This window comes from Salvelinus alpinus, chromosome 27, assembly GCF_045679555.1.
Source record: "Salvelinus alpinus chromosome 27, SLU_Salpinus.1, whole genome shotgun sequence".
Taxonomy (NCBI): domain Eukaryota; kingdom Metazoa; phylum Chordata; class Actinopteri; order Salmoniformes; family Salmonidae; genus Salvelinus; species Salvelinus alpinus.
In genome coordinates, this window is record NC_092112.1 from 24,762,289 (window position 1) to 24,783,215 (window position 20,927).

The window sequence follows — 20,927 nt, forward strand, 5'->3', positions numbered from 1 at the left end:
GTTTTGACTTCTGTGTTGAAACAAGTTTCTATGTCCTGATATCTGTTTTTTTTAACTGTATGATGTATTTCTGTTTTTCTGTTTTGTATATAATGTTTCCATGTCTAGATGTTCACGGATGTCTAGACGTTTTAGGGACTACAGATGGAAATGAGCTATTAACTAAATCTGGTGCGACACATGTTTTCTCAGTGCTCTGGGACATGTTTTTGTTGTTCATTGTCCCTGCCAAATAAACGTAATAAATACAATTAATACATGTATCTAGGCCTACTTCTGTTCTTCATAAACGAGTTATGGTGGATGTCATAATAGTGTAATATGATTGCATATGCATATTTTTTTTACAGATTACAAATTACATGCATATTTGCTACATGTAGCCTACCTCTCTCGTGTAAAAGAAAAAGGCTAAAACTAATAGATGTCACAGGTGGGATTGTATAGTACAACCTATCCCTCCAGTTGAAGCTACTTCAATATACCTATTTTCTATTCAAACACATATTGGAGACCTGCACATGTTCGGTCAAACTTCAAAAGGATTACACATTTCTTGTATACAAAACATGAAATGTTACAACTGATCCACACATTTTCTGAGCGCGTTCATGAGTACGCAAGTGCAGTAACTGCAGCGCGAAATGCGGAGTGTAGTTTCACAGACCTTTTACTTCCACGTTGATAATGCTTTTGTAAACTACGCTCCCCAGAAAACCTTGCGTGTCAATTAGAAACGTCAACGAGCCAGTGAACATTAAGCGGAGCAGACCAAAATCCCAAACAAGGAAATGGTGGGGGAATAAAACGACCATATTATTTAATTAATGCATGTTATAATTAATATTTTATTTTATTGTAAATTAAGAAATATTTATGTGTTAAAATGGATTACGACTTCAAAACAAAGCTCGCAGCCGAACGAGAGAAGGTAGAAGATCTGTTCGAATATGAAGGTTGCAAAGTGGGTCGAGGCACCTACGGGCACGTTTATAAAGCTAAGCGCAAAGACGGGTAAGATTCAGATAACGTTATTGTGTACTCAATAAACTGATTGCAGAATGCCTTATCAAGACTAGGCTATATCTCCTTGCACGTTGAACAAAGCAGAGGATAGATTTTAACTACCCTGAGCGCTGCCCGTGTCTGTGTTTTTGTTTTCATGTACGCACTCACACTCATTCAACGGTCCTCCCCCACAACAACACAGTGATGATGTTTATTATTTGACACACTGTTCATGGAAGCGCAGGCTACTTTCAACATTAGTTATTTGCCTAATATCAACAGTAGGAATATGTAGGCGTAATGATATTCTCTGATCTTGTTCAATTTGGCTTAGTCTAAAATAATCATCCTATTATTGCCAAGCTCTCTCAAGAGCACTTGCATAGTCAAACTCGATGTAATGCTAAACTCCCTTTGGTGCTTAAATGCAAAACAAATAAGTGTGTATATATATATATAGAGAGAGAGAGAATATATTTATTTTTGGCTATTACTGTATTATTACGTTTTTCTAATAACATATGGATAAAATACCCATATCACACGTACACTTCTAATAGTTTTCAAATGTGTGCTGTTGTTCCTAATTGACCATTTACTTTGCAATGTCACCAACATTTATGTGGGATAATTGAAAATACCATTTAAATGTTTATTTTTTTCTCCCTGCAGCAAGCAAGCGATTTTGCTGTGTTTGATTCTCATTTGTGCACCAATCTCATGATATGCCTGGGTCATCTGGTGTCTCCCCAAATTGGAGGGAAAGTGGAAATATAAGCCTATATCGGTTTTAAGGGTAGATCACTATCACGGAAAACACTGCTGCTCATGCTCCCAGGTGATATTTATTTATAATGTTTCGACCCTGAGGTCTTCATCAGGCATCCATATCCCAGGGGGGGTTGGATGGTCCTATATGCCAGCAGCATACCACCCTGCATACCACTGCTGGCTTGCTTCTGAAGCTAAGCAGGGTTGGTCCTGGTCAGTCCCTGGATGGGAGACCAGGTGCTGCTGGAAGTGGTGTTGGAGGGCCAGTAGGAGGCACTCTTTCCTCTGGTCTAAACAAAGATCCCAATGCCCCAGGGCAGTGATTGGGGACACTAGCCACTTTAAGCAATGCCACTTAATACAATGTTTACATACCCTACATTACCCATCTCATATGTATATATACTGTACTCTATATCATCTACTGCATCTTGCCATCTTTATGCAATACATGTACCACTAGCCACTTTAAACTATGCCACTTTATGTTTACATACCCTACAGTACTCATCTCATATGTATATACCGTACTCTATACCATCTACTGCATCTGCCATGCCGTTCTGTACCACCACTCATCCATATATCTTTATGTACATATTCTTTATCCCTTACACTTGTGTGTGTGTAAGGTAGTAGTGTGGAATTGTTAGGTTAGATTACTGTTGGTTATTACTGCATTGTCGGAACTAGAAGCACAAGCATTTCGCTACACTCGCATTAACATCTGCTAACCATGTGTATGTGACTAATAAAATTTGATTTGATTTGATTTGATTTGAAACTATGTTATACATTTTTTACCTCCTGTTTCAGGAAGTGATGTCACTGAGTACTGCCCCTATATATAGGACCTTCCATCCCCACCTGGGATAGGGATACCTGATGAAACATTGTTATAAATAATATCGCTTCGGAGCATGAGCAGCAGTTTGATTGCACAATTTGAATGGCAATCAAACAGTTGAGGGTGATTTTTCTCTTTAGAGCCAACTGGTGATTTGGCATAGGGGCTTCTGGAGTGAAAGGGCCTTCTGGTGTTCCGTTCCTTGCATTTCCTGCGCCTTCGTACAGGTAGCTTCACCTGTCGTTCGAGTAGTCTGACAAAACAGTCGTTTTTTTCACAGTTTGCGTATTCATTCATGTCATTTGTAGGCTACTAGGCTATTGATAACATTGCCCACTCTATTTAGTTAGTAGTAAACATCCTGGATAGTGTCTCTCAGTGGTGTAGTGGAGGGTATATGCAGGAATACGTATTTTTTTGTGGCCATTGCATATACTCACTTCTAATCTCAACAATGCTTATCAAAGTAGTGTAGTGGAGGTATACGCCATAACAATAAAAACATTTTTATTTTTATTTAACCAGGTAGGCCAGTTGAGAACAAGTTCTCATTTACAACTGCGGCCTGGCCAAGATAAAGCAAAGCAGTGCGACAAAAACAACAACACAGAGTTAGTTACACATGGGATATACAAATGTACAGTCAATAACACAAGAAAAATCTATATACAGTGAGTGCAAATGTAGTAAGATTAGGGAGGTAAAGCAATAAATTGGCCATAGTGGCGAAATAATTACAATTTAGCATTAACACTGGGGTGATAGATGTGCAGATGATGATGTGCAAGTAGAGATAATGGGGTGCAAAAAGAGCAAAAATAAATAACAATTTGGGGAATGAGGTAGTTGGGTGGGCTATTTACAGATGGGCTGTGTACAGGTGCAGTAATCGGTAAGCTGTTCTGACAGCGGATGCTTAAAGTTAGTGAGGGAGATATAAGTCTCCAGCTTCAGTGATTTTTGCAATTCGTTCCAGTCATTGGCAGCAGAGAACTGGAAGGAACGGCGGCCAAAGGAGGAGTTGGCTTTGGGGGTGACCAGTGAGATATACCTGCTGGAGCGCGTGCTACGGGTGGGTGTTGCTATGGTGACCAGTGAGCTGAGATAAGGCGGGGCTTTACCTAGCAAAGAATTATAGATGACCTGGAGCCAGTTTGTTTGGCGACGAATATGAAGCGAGGGCCAGCCAACAAGAGCATACAGGTTGCAGTGGTGGTTAGTATATGGGGCTTTTGTGACAAAATGGATGGCACTGTGATAGACTACATCCAATTTGCTGAGTAGAATGTTAGAGGCTATTTTGTAGCTGACATCGCCGATGTCAAGGATCGGTAGGATAGTCAGTTTTACGAGGGTATGTTTAGCAGCATGGGTGAAGGAGGCTTTGTTGCGAAATAGGAAGCCGATTCGAAATTTTATTTTGGATTGGAGATGCTTAATGTGAGTCTGGAAGAAGAGTTTACAGTCTAACCAGACACCTAGGTATTTGTAGTTGTCCACATATTCTAAGTCAGAACCATCCAGACTAGTGATGCTAATCGGGCGGGCGGGTGCAGGAAGCGATCGGTTGAAAAGCATGCATTTAGTTTTACTTGCATTTAAGAGCAGTTGGAGGCCACAGAAGGAGGGTTGTATGGCATTGAAGCTCGTCTGGAGGTTTGTTAACACAGTGTCCAAAGAAGGGCCAGAAGTATACAGAATGGTGTCGTCTGCGTAGAGGTGGATCAGAGAATCACCAGCAGCAAGAGCGACATCATTGATGTATACAGAGAAAAGAGTCGGCCCGAGAATTGAACCCTGTGGCACCCCCATAGAGACTGCCAGAGGTCCGGACAACAGGCCCTACGATTTGACACACTGAACTCTATCTGAGAAGTAGTTGGTGAACCAGGCGAGGCAGTCATTTGAGAAACAAAGGCTGTTGAGTCTGCCGATGAGAATGCGGTGATTGACAGAGTCGAAAGCCTTGGCCAGGTCGATGAAGACGCCTGCACAGTACTGTCTTTTATCGATGGAGGTTATGATATCGTTTAGGACCTTGAGCGTGGCTGAGGTGCACCCATGACCAGCTCTGAAACAAGATTGCATAGCGGAGAAGGTACGGTGGGTTTCGAAATGGTCGGTGATCTGTTTATTAACTTGGCTTTCGAAGACTTTAGAGAGGCAGGACAGGATGGGTATAGGTCTATAACAGTTTGGGTCTAGAGTGTCTCCCCCTTTGAAGAGGGGGATGACTGCGGCAGCTTTCCAATCTTTAGGGATTTCAGACGATACGAAAGAGAGGTTGAATAGGCTAGTAATAGGGATTTCAACAATTGCAGCGGATAATTTTAGAAAGAGAGGGTCCAGATTGTCTAGCACAGCTGATTTGTAGGGATCCAGATTTTGTAGCTCTTTCAGAACATCAGCTATCTGGATTTGGGTGAAGGAGAAGCGGGGGGGGGGGGGGGGCTTGGGCAAGTTGCTGCGGGGGGTGCAGAGCTGTTGGCCGTGGTAGGGGTAGCCAGGTAGAAAGCAAAGCCAGCCGTATAAACAATTAAGGAAGAGGAAAAATATAGCCATGCTAATGATAGGCCTAACTGTCTTCTGGTAGATGGAAAGGCTTTGCCGAAAACCTTCTCAATTAAATGTTTACTAGCTACAAAGTAGTCTATGCCTACCTGGCAGAATTATATGATATCATGATTATTTGCATCAATCCAGTGGCCATTTGTTTTGCAAACTCCATCTCATGTGCTCTACAGAAACAACAGTGCTAGGTGCCTGCATAGTTGAATTAAAGGGTAAATACACTCAAAAATAAAGAAAAAATTATGTGATTTTCCCAGACGTCAAAAGTGGTCTGCTGATGTGGTTTAAGTGTTGTTGTGGACTTAGAACATCCAGTGTTTTTCTATTAAAAAAGTGTGCCTCAGAAATCTATGAATTTCTGACTCAGTTGACAGCCTCTTATCTATTTCAATAGTAGGCCTACTATTAGCCTACTCGCACAGTACAGCTTGGGTTGGCCTGACTGAAATACCAATATGGGATTTATAATTTTAGGTGTGTCACTGTTTGTGATAGAATTTTTCACACAGGGCGCTTTTCCTTCGTCGTTCGGGATGTTTTTGACAAAATTTGAGTATACCCACTTCTCCAGGCACCACTACACGACTGGTGTCTCTGTCAACATGCAGATAGCCTATACAGTGCCTTCGGAAAGTATTCAGAACCCTTGACTTTTTACACATTTTGTTACGTTACAGCCTTATTCAAAAATGTATTAAATAGTTTTTTCCCTTAACAATCTACACACAATACCCCATAATGACAAAGCAAAAATAGTTTTTTAGAATTTTTGATAATTTATTTTTTTTAAAGAAAAAAAGAATGGAAATATCACATTTACTGTATTCAGACCCTTCACTCAGTACTTTGTTGAAGCACCTTTTGCAGCGATTACAGACTTGAGTCTGCTTGGGTATGACGCTACAAGTTTCTCCCATTCTTCTCTGTAGATCCTCTCAAGCTCTGTCATGTTTGATGGGGAGCATGGCTGCACAGCTATTTTCAGGTATCTCCAGAGATGTTCGATTGGGTTCAAGTCCGGGCTCTGGCTGGGCCACTCAAGGACATTCACAGACTTTTCCCAAAGCCGCTCCTGCGTTGTCTTGGCTGTGTGCTTAGGGTTGTTATCCTGTTGGAAGGTGAACCTTACCCCAGTCTGAGGTCCTGAGCGCTCTGGAGCAGGTTTTCATCAAGGATCCCTCTGTACTTTGCTCCGTTCATCTTTGCCTTGATCCTGACTAGTCTCCCAGTCCCTGCCACTGAAAAACACCCCCACAGCATGATGCTGCCACCACCATGTATTCAGGCCAAAGAGTTCAGTCTTGGTTTCATCAGACCAGAGAATCTTGTTTCTCATGGTCTGAGAGTCTTAAGGTGACTTTTGGCAAACTCCAAGTGGTCTGTCATGTGCCTTTTACTGAGGAGTGGCTTCCGTCTCTACCATAAAGGCCTAATTGGTGGAGTGCTGCAGAGATGTTTGTCCTTCTGGAAGGTACTCCCATCTCCATAGAGGAACTCTAGAGCTCTGTCAGAGTGACCATCGGGTTCTTGGTCACCTCCCTGACCAAGGCCCTTCTCCCCCGATTGCTCAGTTTGGCAGGGCGGCCAGCTCTAGGAAGAGTCTTGGTTGTTCCAAACTTCTTCCATTTAAGAATGATGGAGGCCACTGTGTTCTTGGGGACCTTCAATGTTGTCGAAATGTTTTGGTACCCTTCCCCAGATCTGTCCCTCGACACAATCCTGTCTCTGAGATCTACGGACAATTCCTTCGACCTCATAGCTTGGTTTTTGCAGTCAACTGTGGAACCTTATATAGACAGGTGTGTGCCTTTCCAAATCATGTCCAATCAATTGAATTTACCACAGGATGCACCTGAACTCAATTTCGGGTTTGAATACTTATGTAAATTAGGTATTTCTGGTTTATGTATTTAATAAATTTGCTAAAATTCAAAAAACCTGTTTTCACGTTGTCGTTATGGGGTATTGTGTGTAGATTGCTGAGGAAATTGTTTTATTTCATCCTTTTTAGAATAGATCTGTAACGTAATAAAATGTGGGAAAAGTCTGAATACTTTCCGAAGGCACTGTATATAGTCATACTGCTCAACAAGGCCCTACAATATGTATTGTTGACCTAGCCAATGTTCAGAAAAGGGCAATTCCACGATAACAGAATGATTCTGAGACTCATATTTTTTTAAACTTTAAAATGTTTGCAAAACAAAAAACAATTATTTAAAATTAAACAAACCATACAACTCTATACACAATGACTACTTTTAACAATTTCCACTGAACATTTGACAAAAACACATTTACTTGAAGTACAGTGCAGATACAAAGTTTGGAAACAGAATGACAGCAGTTACAGCACAAACCGTCATTCTGTTACCAAACTTTGCATATGCACTGTTCTTCAAGGAAATGTGTTTTTGTCAAATTTTCATTGGAAATTGTTAAAAGTAGTCATTGTGTATAGAATTGTATGGTTTGTTAAACTTAGCATTTATTGGTTTTTGTTTGACATACATTTTAAATGGAAAAATTGGAGTCTTAGCATAATTCCGTTACATGGAATTGCCTAGAAACTGAGACATAGCCCAAGCATCATCGTCGTCATTGTTGTTGCTGATGAGGATTTTTCAGTGATGCATTCTTTCAGGGGTGGTGCAGTAGGCCTAGCCTTTTAGTTGCAAATGCTTGCTCTTCAATCCCTTATAGAGAGTCTAGTTGAACAGCATGTTGAAGAAAACTAATGCGCAGCAGCCAGTCACTGTATTTTGTGATCGCATCTCATGTATTATCATAAAGGCACTGCTAAGGTTTTAATATTAGTTTCATGTGCACCACATAAGACATGAAGAATGATCCATCCTTGCTGGTTAAGAATATAAAACATTCTTCATGCAAAGTTTGGCCAAGTAGATGTAAAAAATGTTGTCGTATAGAACTGTCAGTGGAACATATTGAGACAATTTAGTTTTTGTTGGTTTTTCCGCAAGGTTTTCCCACTGTCTGCAATAAATAGCAGAAGTAGCACTTTGATGAGGTGTGAAGACAAGCTTTCTCTCTGTAAACAGAGAACAGGGAGTGTCTCTATCTTCATATATGTGATTGGGAACATGAATCAGGCTTGTGGCCAGATGAGTGTAGGGGCCATGCAGGCTTGTTGAGAAACCCAATATGCAGCCTTTGGACTGTGCGACAGCTCTACCCACTCTGGACCCCTGCCAGCTCCTCCAGGAATCTCTGCACACTAATCGAATGTGAATGCCCAGAACAGCTGTAATGCACCATCCCCGTTGTGTGGTGGAGCTTATTATGAAAAATATGTTTGGTGTAAATGGTAAAAAAATAAGACAAATAAATGCAATTGTACCCCTCTACCCCTCCAACTCACATTGTGTTCCTGTGTTTGTCTGTGCATTAGCACTTTTTGGACTTTCGGCAGTCCTCTGTGTTGTGTGTTGTTCATGATAATAAAGTGCTATGTTTATAGGGCATGAGAAATTAGAGTGGTTGTTTGTCTGTCTTTTGTGTCCATTGCTTAATTAATCAGAAGGCGGAGATGGCTACAGTAAATTCATATTCATGAGCAATCAAGGCTGTTTTATCACAGACCTAAACATCCATTAAAAGAGTGTTGAAGCTCAGTCAAAATCAGATGTGAGATAGTAGTGTCTGAAACCTCCAGCCTGAAACCACCACTATTGAATGCCCATTACCCATTCTTAAGTAGGCCAGTTGGTGATGTCATGTTTGATGTAGGTACCACACACACACACACACACATACATACAGACACAGATTCTCATTAAACAAATCAGCTTTTGTTGTACATATTTGGTCTTCATTCTTTTTTTTACCTTTTCACAAATCTTCTGCAAGAAGTAAGCTATACAACCGGCCATGTTTGTAATGGCTCAATAATATTTTCTGGAGAGTCAATGTTGGGGTAAGTTCCCTTTCTAGGAGGATACTGCTTATCTCAGATAATCCATAATTCCCTACTTCACAGTGTGCTGCTGTATGTGTGCACACCACAATAGGTCTAACATTTCTTAATTGTCAGCTACATGTCTTCAATGCCTTTTTCCACCACCAACAGATTTTTACAAGGGCACATAAATACCCTCAGAATGTCAAGAAAAAAAGCCCTGGGATTTGTCCTGACACTGCATTTATTAAATAAAATCATATTTAAAATCCATTCTGATTCTGCACTGTGTGTGTTATGAGAAGGAAAAACGACCAGCTCGGTGTGAAGGCTATGATGAAGCCAGAGCATATGTTTGCATTGAGGGGGGTGGCGAAATGCAGGGTGGATAGATAATTATACTTGCTCTGGAGAGAGGCTACACTCAAAAACAGAGCATGCCTGTGGAGAGGGAATAGCTGTCTTTTTCAGCCAGAGGATATTGATAATGGCAGGGATTCTACTGTTGCATAAGAACACGTCAAGCAAGAGCAGTCCATCTCCATCATTTTCATATCCCCTGTTCTATCTTACTGTTGCTCATAAACACGCGACCTTCAATACCTGAAACTCTATTTCACTAATCTATGTTGTTCAAGAACGTGAGTTTACGGTGTTGTTACATACTTGCCAAATAAATAAAGTGATGTGCTGATTTTTCCCCTTATGTCTCTTTCTTTGCAGGGAAGATGAGAAGGAATATGCACTGAAACAAATTGAAGGCACTGGAATATCGATGTCTGCTTGCAGGGAAATCGCTGTAAGTTAAGATACTGCTTAAAGGCGCTGTTTTGTCCTTTATTTTGTCCTTTCTCCTATCAATGCTATTTTCCTTTCTACTGTGCTTTCTGTCTCCTACAATAAGGTCTTATGTGTAGTCGCTGCACCATGCCATCACTTGGCTCTAGCCTCAGCTGATGCTATATAAACGAGTAGAAACCTAAGAACTGTTCTAAGAACTGTTCTACTTTGACTGTAGAGTGTAATCCTGCACTGATGTGCTTCCAGGATTGTAATAGCCCAAGAGTTGTATCTGCATGGTGCAGTGTTCCTAATGGCGGAGGCATAAGCAATAGAGACATCACCATGGCCATGTAAACATGATATATACCAGTACTTGGCAAGATACAGTGCTTGGTAAGATACACACTGTAGGACAACAGTAAAGGTCTGCACATTTTATGGCTCCAACATATCTGCTGTGTAGAGTTCAGGCCTTCAATATGTTAACCAATACGATCTCTCTGCAAATAGATAAACACACACAAACAAGTTCCCTTGTGAATAGGCCATCCACCCAGCTACTCTTTGCTTACACTCAGCTGTCACTTTTAATTTTTCACATGCTCTTTAGGTTATTCCTAACCCAGTGTTAACCCTTTACACTCGTGGGAATTGGCCCATATGGATAGGGCTAAACTGAAATGTTTCTTAAATAAGAAATATGAAAAGCATATGCATAACCATGGTATCAATTTAAAGGGCACAGTTTTGAGATTTTGGGGAAATTATAATACCAAAGTTGAGGACACAACAGTTCACAAGACTGAATCCAAACATTACACTAACATTATTTTATGTGCATTTTACATTTACTGTACTTTTCACCGCATTTGTTGATAACGAAATCTGAAAATACTCTGGATATATATTCAGTAACATGATAAGACTATTCCTGGAAAATGTGGAGTAGGAGCAAGATAAGACAAAAGAAGGACTTGAGTGAAGACGAACTGGTCTCCTTGTGGTCACACACCTCTCCACAGTGTGCACAGTTAAGCACTTTTCATGCACTTTTCAATAATAAGGTGCTTTTTTTTGCTCTCCTAGCTGTGCCATTGAGGAACAAGGACAAGCACACGGGTAGTTATTTTGTTTGGAACAACAACAGCCCATTATAAATCACAATCTGGATCAGGGGGGCATCATTGAAAGCTTGTTCTGTTGCCAACATGACTAGCTAAGTTATAAAATACGATCATACAGTGTTAGGCTTTCACAGGGCAATTCAGAGAAACAGATCATCATTTTGGTGCACATAGAAAGGACTCATGAGTGCATTCAGGTGTGTGCGCTGTGGCAAATCGTCTTCACAATAAACAAACAGGCTCATTCTGTTCAGAACAACCCAGTATGACGACATGTCATCTTGTAACTGTACATCAAACCTAGTGATCATAAACGTTGACACTGTATATGACATTACTTTTATGATTTGGAGATGTGAGGTACACATTTGGATTCAAGGATGTCTGGCTTGCTTGTATGACATCAAAGCGGTATTTATTATAATCCTCAACATCTCATCTATCAAAATACATAGTTTCCTCTTAAATTAAAGCATTTCCCTCACTCAAACAACAAAAAACCTATATAGCGCTGTGAAGTGCAGGGCTTGAGCTCTGGTGTCATGTATAGCATGTTACATGTTACTGTTACTGCCAAATCTGCCATTTTCAACCCGTATATAGGTACGAGTGTAAAGGGTTAAGCAATAAGCAGTCCAAGAACACATACTGCGTTGGTTTACTTTCAGCGCTAGTGTAGCCTTATCTAAAAACAGGAAGGCAGATACTCTTTAAGTGTACATGGGGATTATTGCTAACACATAATACTGTAGGAGAGTGTTATTAGGCTATTTGTGCTGAGAGGTGAGTGTCATCTGAAGCCATATCTGTGTGTCATTCATCTAGTTCTCTGTGAGGAACAGCAGATCGTCAGAATGTGGTCCTTGTGACAGGTGAGCTGACTGGGTTATTTAATGTTACAGTATGTACGTCAGTTTTCCACCTACCAACTTCTCTGGGAATGTGCTATATGATTCACACATTGTCAGAATGTTGTATTGTGGTACACTAGTTGTTGTGGTTACAAACCTGCTGTGTTTCTACCTACAATACAGCCAAACTTACTCAGTGGATGATGATTGACTACCCACTGTGAAAGTAGATAGAATGTGTGTATTATTGTTTGGCTGACTAATCTTAAAGAATAAATGGTTATTGTTATTGGTAGGGCGGGGGGGGGGGGCACATTATTAGTGCTCTATAGACTGTCAACAGAATAGTTAATTTCATCTCCATTTGGAGGTAAGGTAAATAAGGAGTCTAAATTTGAACAGAGGTGCGGGTGTGTGTTGGTTACAAACCGCTGCCTCAGCTCCGACTGCACAGTACTGCAGAAATGGACTGAATGACTGGAATAGGTCCATCTGGCCCTGTCTACAGAAAGTAAATATGGGTGTTTAGTTGGTGATCTGACCCAGTATTGGTCGTCTAGCTTGCGTGTCTAGTCTGTTCTGTTTCCACAACACACCTATCCCTGTCTCTCTTCACAGTGGATCCAATCATCCTGGGCTATGATCATGTGTAACCGACTCGGTTACTGCTCTGCTGTTCTCTCTCTCCTGGCGCTGTCCTCTAGTTTGTGCTACAGCAGACTGAACTGTCAGAGAGCACAGAGTTCTGACCCCACGGACAATTATTCCTTTATGTGATCTCTGATTCTTATTCATTGTACTATAAACTGTTGGATTAGTCAGCCCTGTGTCACCACTGGCTGGCTTCCCCTCATGGAAAGGTGACTCATGACTTTCATAACTTGTAATGCTGTTGATGCTTTTAACACGTTGCTGTAAAATTGCCCACAGGTCAATTCATGAATTTAAATTGCTTACCTTTTCTTTTTGGCATTGCCATGGGATTGACCCAGACCCCGTGGATGCCCTCAGCCAGATGGGAATGGAGGAAAGCAGTGGCTCTGTATCAGAAAACAAGTGTTTTCAGGTAGCTATGGCTCTGTATCAGAAAACAAGTGTTTTCAGGTAGCTATGGCTCTGTATCAGAAAATAAGTGTTTTCAGGTAGCTATGGCTCTGTATCAGAAAATATGTTTTTTCAGGTAGCTATGGCTCTGTATCAGAAAACAAGTGTTTTCAGGTAGCTATGGCTCTGTATCAGAAAACAAGTGTTTTCAGGTAGCTATGGCTCTGTATCAGAAAATACGTTTTTTCAGGTAGCTATGGCTCTGTATCAGAAAATAAGTGTTTTCAGGTAGCTATGGCTCTGTATCAGAAAATACGTTTTTTCAGGTAGCTATGCAAACTCAACTCCGTCAATAGATCTCTACGTAGTTGAGTTGAGACGAGTGTCTAACATAACATGTTCGACACTATTAGCTAGAAAGGTAACTCCAAACACATTTTCACTAAGAGCAGCTGTTTAGCTGGTTAAACAAAGGTTAGCCATGTGTTGGCAAAGATGTATGTCCAAGTCAAGACATCTTATCAGCAGCCAGCGGCACTTGCCACACTGCTAGCCTATTCGCCGGTGCTTTTTCAAAGCCTATGTCAGATATTCCAGTGAGTGTAATTGGCTCCAATGAGTGTAATTTGCTCACAATTAGGAGTTGAGAAATGAAGTTCACATCATTAGAAAGAAGATATCTTCTTTTCTACTGTAGGTATGTAGTTCATAATGTGTTTATTCTGTTGTTGATAGCGATATATATATATATGTTTTTGTTGACATTTTCACCTGAACAAAAGGAATATATATGTAAGAATACTGTTCATGGACTACAGCTCACATTCAATACTATAGTCCCCTCCAAGCTCAGGACCCTTGGACTGAACAACTCTCTCTACAACTGGATCCTGGACTTCCTGACGGGCCGCCCGCAGGCGGTGAGGGTAGGCAACAACACATCTGCCACGCTAACCATCAACACAGGGGCCCCTCAGGGGTGTTTGCTTAGTCCACTCCTGTACTCCCTGTTCACCCATGACTGCGTGGCCGTGCACGACTCCAACACCATCATCAAGTTTGCTGACGATACGACGCTGGTAGGCCGGATCACCAACAACGATGAGACAGCTTATAGGGAGGAGGTCAGAGACCTGGCAGTGTGGTGCCAGGACAACAACCGCTCCCTCAATGTCAGCAAGACAAAGGAACTGATCGTCGACTACAGGAAACAGAGGGGCGAGCACGCCCCCATCCACATCGATGGGGCTGTAGTGGAGTGGGTCGAGAGCTTCAAGTACATTGGTGGAATTACTAAGTAATTAACATGTCTACATAGTTGAGTTGAGAAATGAACATGGTCCACACACACCCGCACAGTTGTGAAGAGGGCACGACAGCACCTCTTCCCCCTTAGGAGGCTGAAAAGATTTGGCATGGACCCTCAGATCCTCAACAAGTTCTACAGCTTCACCATTGAGAGCATCTTGACTGGCTGCATCGCTGCTTGGTACGTCAACTTCAAGGCACCTGACTGCAACGCGCTACAGAGGGTGGTGAATACGGCCCAGTATATCATTGGGGCCGAGCTCCCTGCCATCCAGGACCTATATATCAGGCAGTGTCAGAGAAAGGTCCAAATTCAAAGACTCCAGCCACCCAAGCCATAGACTGCTCTCTCTGCTACCGCACGGGAAGCAAGACCAGTGCACCAAGCCTGGAACCAACAGGACCTTGAATAGCTTCTACCCACAAGCCATAAGACTGCTAGACAAGACTGCTAGATATCAAATGGCTACCCAGACTACCTACATTGACCCTTTTGCACTAACTCTCTTGCATTGACTCTATGCACACACACTGGATTCTACCCCCACACACACAAACTTACACTGACACTCCAACACACACATATACTGTATACACACACACACACACACACACACACACACAAACACTACATACGACCACACACACAACATGCGCACACATGTATACGGAGGACACGCACACACTCTCTCACACACACACTTTCACACTCACTACATACGCTGCAGCTACCGTCTATTATCTATCCTGTTGCCTAGTTACTTTACCCATACCTACAGTGCCTTCAGAAAGGATTCACACCCCTTGACTTTTTTTGGTGTGTAGGCCAGTGACAAGAAATATACATTTAATCAATTTTAAATTCAGGCTGTAACACAATAAAATATGGAAAAAGTCAAGGGGTGTGAATACTTCCTCAAGGCACTGTATATGTGCACTGAACAAAAATATAAACGCAACATGTAAAGTGTTGTTCCCATGTTTCATGAGCTGAAATAATTTTACATATGCAAAAAAAGCTTATTTCTGTCAAATTTTGTGCACAAATTTGTTTACATCCCTGTTAGTGAGCATTTCTTTTTTTTTTTTTTTTTTTTTTTTCTTTAAATTTTATCCCCTTTTCTCCCCAATTTTTCGTGGTATCCAATCGCTAGTAATTACTATCTTGTCTCATCGCTACAACTCCCGTACGGGCTCGGGAGAGACGAAGGTCGAAAGTCATGCGTCCTCCGAAGCACAACCCAACCAAGCCGCACTGCTTCTTAACACAGCGCGCCTCCAACCCGGAAGCCAGCCGCACCAATGTGTCGGAGGAAACACCGTGCACCCGCCCCCCTCAGTTAGCGCGCACTGCGCCCGGCCCGCCACAGGAGTCGCTGGAGCGCGATGAGACAAGGATATCCCTACCGGCCAAACCCTCCCTAACCCGGACGACGCTAAGCCAATTGTGCGTCGCCCCACGGACCTCCCGGTCGCGGCCGGCTGCGACAGAGCCTGGGCGCGAACCCAGACTCTGGTGGCGCAGCATAGCACTGCGATGCAGTGCTCTAGACCACTGCGCCACCCGGGAGGCCTCTAGTGAGCATTTCTCCTTTGCCAAGATAATCCACCTGACAGGTGTGGCATATCAAGAAGCTTATTAAACAGGATGGTCATTACAAAAGTGCACCTTGTGCTGGGGACAATAAAAGGCCACTCTAAAATGTGCAGTTTTGTCACACAACACAATGCCACAGATGTCTCAAGTTTTGAGGGAGCATGCTGACTGCAAGAATGTCCACCAGAGCGGTTGCCAGATAATTGAATGTTCATTTCTACCATAAGCTGTATACAACATCATTTCAGAGAACTTGTCAGTACGTCCAACTGGCCTCACAACCGCAGAGCACATGTAACCTCGCCAGCCCAGGACCTCCACATCCGGCTTCTTCACCTGCGCGATCGCATAACCGAAGAATTTCTGCACAAACTGTCAGAATGTCACAGCCGTCAAAGGAAGTGGACCAAGGTGCAGCGTGGTCAGCGTACATTACTTTTATTTGAATGACGCCAACAAAAACAATAAACAATACAAAACAACCGTGAAGCTTAAGGGCTATGTGCCACAAACAAAGTTAACTTCCCACACTGAAAGGAGGGAAAAGGGATACCTAACTATGGTTCCCAATCAGAGACAACGATAGACAGCTGTCCCTGATTGAGAACCATACCCGGCCAAAACATAGAAATACAAAATCATAGAAAACGTAAACATAGAATGACCACCCCAAATCACACCCTGACCAAATCAAATAGAGACATAAAAAGGCTCTCTAAGGTCAGGGCGTGACAGTACCCCCCCCCCCCAAAGGTGCGGACTCTGGCCGCAAAACCTGAACCTATAGGGGAGGGTCTGGGTGGTTATCTATCCGCGGTGGCGGCTCAGGTGCGGGACGCAGACCCCGCTCCACCACTGGCTCACCCCACTTTGGTGGCATCTCTGGTGCAGGGACCCTCGTCGCCGACCCCGGACTGGGGACCCTCGTTGCGGGCCCCGGACTGGGCACCCTCGTTGCGCCCCCCGGACTGGGCACCCTCGTTGCGGACCCCGGACTGGGGACCGTCACTGGAGGCTCCGGACTGGAGACCGTCGCTGGCGGCTCCGGACTGGGGACCGTCGCTGGAGGCTCCGGACTGGAGACCGTCGCTGGAGGCTCCGGACTGGAGACCGTCGCTGAAGGCTCCGGACTGGAGACCGTCGCTGGAGGCTCCGGACTGGAGACCGTCGCTGAAGGCTCCGGACTGGGGACCGTCGCTGGAGGCTCCGGACTGGAGACCGTCGCTGGAGGCTCCGGACTGGAGACCGTCGCTGAAGGCTCCGGACTGGAGACCGTCGCTGGAATCTCCGGACTGGGGACCGTCGCTGGAGACTCCGGACTGGAGGCCGTCGCTGGAGGCTCCGGACTGGAGACCGTCGCTGGAGGCTCCGGACCTTCTCAGGGAAACTCATCTGCGTGCTCGTCATCCTCACCAGGGTCTTGACCTGACTGCAGCTCAACATCGTAACCGACTTCATTGGGCAAATGCTCACCTTTGATGGCCACTGGCACGCTGGAGAGGTGTGCTCGTCACAGATGAATCCAGGTGTCAACTGTACCGGGCAGATGGCAGACAGTGTATGTGGCGTCGTGTGGGCGAGCGGTTTGCTGATGTCAACGTTGTGGACCGAGTGCCCCATGGTGGCGGTGGGGTTATGGCATGGGCACGCATAAGCTATGGACAACGAACACAATTGCATTTTATCGATGGCAATTGGAATGTACAGAGATACCGTGATGAGATCCTGATGCCCATTGTTGTCCTATTCATACGCCGCCATCACCTCATGTTTCAGCATGATAATGCACAGGCCCATGTCACAAGGATCTGTACACAATTCCTGAAACTGTCCAAGTTCTTCCATGGCCGGCATACTCACCAGACATGTCACCCATTGAGCATGTTTGGGATGCCCTGGATCAACGTGTACGACAGCGTGTTCCAGTTACTGCCAATATCCATCAACTTCGCACAGCTATTGAAGAGGAGTGGGACAACATTCCACAGGCCACAATCAAGAGCCTGATCAACTCTATGGGAAGGAGATGTGTCACGTTGTATGAGCCAAATGGTGGTCACACCAGATACTGACTGGTTTTCTGATCCATGCCCCTACTTTTTTTTAAAGGAATCTGTGACCAACAGATGCATCTCTATATTCCCAGTCGTATGAAATCCATAGATTAGGGCCTAATTAATTAATTTCAAATGACTGATTTCCTTATATGAACTGTAACTCAGTCAAATATTTGAAATTGTGGCATGTTGCATTTATATTTTTGTTCAGTGTACATAGCTACCTTAATCACCTCGTACCCCTGCACATTGACTTGGTACTGGTACTACCTGTGTATAGCCATGTTATTTGTTACTCGTTATTGTTATTTACTGTGTATTTATTCCTCGTGTCACTATTTCTATATATTTTTTTTAACTTTATCTGTAACTCGGCATTGTTGGAAAAGGACCCGTAAGTAAGCATTTTTCACTGTTAGTCTAGACTTGTTTACAAAGCATGTGACAAATTAAATTTGATTTGATAAAAAAAAATATATAATAATAATACACTTTTGATAATATATTTTCGTGGATCCCCTGCTGTACCTCCACGGACCCCTAGGTGGCCACAGACCCATGGTTGAATACCGCTGCTCTATAAAAATCAAGACAAATACAGGTACACAGTAAGCGCTAAATAATTGATATTTATAGAAGTATTGAGTGGTAGTGCAAGTTTGAAGTCGCCAACTTTATGGCGGTACACTCGGCTCAACTCAACTCCGTAGACATATAGCTGGATGGAGTTGAGTTTCCATTATGTTATTCTACTATCTGATCTCACACTATGTCTCCTACCCCTGGAAGCTGATAATAGCACATGATAACATTCATGTTCTCAAAGAATGCATCCAGATGGGTCTAGTCAGGTGAGGGAACCCCAGAAGGTGGACCCTAGCCCCGAAAGGCCAGGGAAGGGAACAGCTGTCAAGGCAAGGCGTCAGTCAGGGGGTCCAGAGCTCAGATGTGGAATACAGGTGAAGTCGGATGTGAGCAGTGCAACAGGAGGCTCTCATCATCAGACCAAAACACCTTGAGGGTCGCCAGCTGAAGCTAAGAGCCACAAGAAATGGATTTTGCTCAAAGTCTCTCAGACCAGCTTCGCTTAAACAGAACAATAGACTCTTTGTGTCACCAACAACCCCCCGGTCCCCCATAAACTCTAACTGTGCTAGAGTTTAACGTTTGGCTTGCCACATTCACGACTGACTTGAGGGAGGATTTGTTGCCATGTGTTATTGGTTTTGTGCATTCAAATGGCTTGAGGATCTTTTTTACTTATTCCGTGTTGGTATGTCCCTTCAGAAGTTGTGGAAAAATCATTACGTGCAAAATAGTTTAAGAACTGAATGTACTGTACCTTTTTGAAATTGATCAATCTTTTGAATTAATTTATTCAGGCTTTTACATAATGTGTTGGGTAATGTTTCCTCACCTGTAGTCGTTTTGGGGTAATGTGTCTGACATGAAACCAGATTACATGCATATTCATTGTATTGAATTAGGCAGGGTCCTGCAAGTCATCTGGATCAAAGGATCCACATGTCACCATTGCACTGTGCACTGCCATTGAGCTGGTTGTTGAATGAGAGCTTAAAGCTGCTGGTTGCGTAATGTATTCTAGACCAGTCAGGGAGGATTCAAGTTCAACCTCGCTCACCCCTTAAACCACTGTGACAAAGCAGACCATGTTTAGATAAAAGTCCTCCGAAAGTATACTGACCTGTGGAGGCATGTACTAAATGAAGGCCTCAGAGTGGCTCACAGCCTTCCTAAAGAACAAATGCTCACTTTCACTCAGGTCAGTCAGTGAGTTTATAATTTTTGCATTTGAGTAATTTATCTTATCCAGAGTGGCTTACAGTAGTGAGTGCATACATTATCCATACTGGTCCCCCGAGGGAATCGAACCCACAACCTTGGCATTGCAAGCGCCATGTTCTACCAATTGAGCCATATGGGACCTTTGTCTATGTAGTTGATGGGGTTTCTCAGTGAGTTCTCAGGCCTTTTTCGCTCACAACTTTTACTAGATACAGTAGTAGCATTATATTAAACATATCTTTAGATGTGTCATTCTCTGTTCTCTCTCAAACTCAGTCAGTGTTGGAAGATTCTCGTTATCAGGAGGGAATAAGCAGGACGTCCGGAATCCTCCAACCAGGATTTCTGGAAAACCAAGGAATTTATCGAAAGTTCGCAGAATTTTGCAACCCTAAGGCCTAGTCAAATCAAATCAAATTCTATTCATCAAATGCTTCGTAAACAACTGGTGTGGACTAACAGTGAAATGCTTAGTTACGTGCCCTTCCCAACAATAAAGAGAGATAGAAAATAGAGAAATATTAGAAAAGTAAAACACGTAATAATAAAAGTAATAATAGAAACACAATGAGTAACTATAACTTGGTTATATACAAGGGGTATCAGTACCGAGTCCATGTGCAGGGGTACGAGGTAACTGAGGTAGATATGTACAGTGCCTTCAGAAAATATTCACACCCCTTGACTTTTTCCCCCAAAAATTGTGATACAAAGTGGGATCAAATGGATTTAATTGTAATTTTTTGTTAACGATTGATACAAAATACACTAATATCAAAGTGGAAGAAAAACATTTGTAAAAGATTTATGAAAAAAAACACTAATATATCTTCATTACATAAACATTCAACGCCCTGTGTCAATACTTGTTAGAATCATTTTTAGCAACGATTACAGCTGTGAGTCTTTCTGCCTTAGTCCCTAAGAGCTTTCCACACCTGGATTGTGCAATGTTTGCCCTGATTATTAAAAAAATTATTCAAGCTCTTTTCAGGTCTTGCCATAGATTTTCAGGTAGATTTAAGTCAAAACTGTAACTCGGCAACTCAGGAACATTCACTGTCTTCTTGGTAACAACTCCAGGGTAGGTTTGCCCTTGTGTTTTAGGTTATTGTCCTGCTGAACGGTGGATTCATCTCCCAGTGTCTGGTGGAAAGCAGACTGAACCAGGTTTTCCTCTAGGATTTTGCCTGTGCTTAGCTCCAATCTGGGGTTTTTTATACTTAAACTCCCCAGTCCTT

The 20,927-nt window shown here is 42.9% G+C and overlaps 1 protein-coding gene across 2 annotated transcripts in view; it reads left to right on the plus strand.

Annotated features, from left to right (window-relative positions):
* Window positions 1-756: 756 nt before the first annotated feature.
* The window catches only part of LOC139556223 (cyclin-dependent kinase 19-like), a 67,876-nt gene continuing 47,705 nt past the window's right edge, over window positions 757-20,927 (plus strand). For both annotated transcript variants that reach the window (XR_011671085.1, XM_071369871.1), the window contains exons 1-2: window positions 757-1,014; window positions 9,840-9,915. Coding sequence is in view for 1 of the 2 variants with exons in the window: in XM_071369871.1 (XP_071225972.1) it covers window positions 887-1,014; window positions 9,840-9,915 (204 nt within the window). In the remaining variant the exon portion in view is untranslated. The remainder of the gene's footprint in view (window positions 1,015-9,839; window positions 9,916-20,927) is intronic.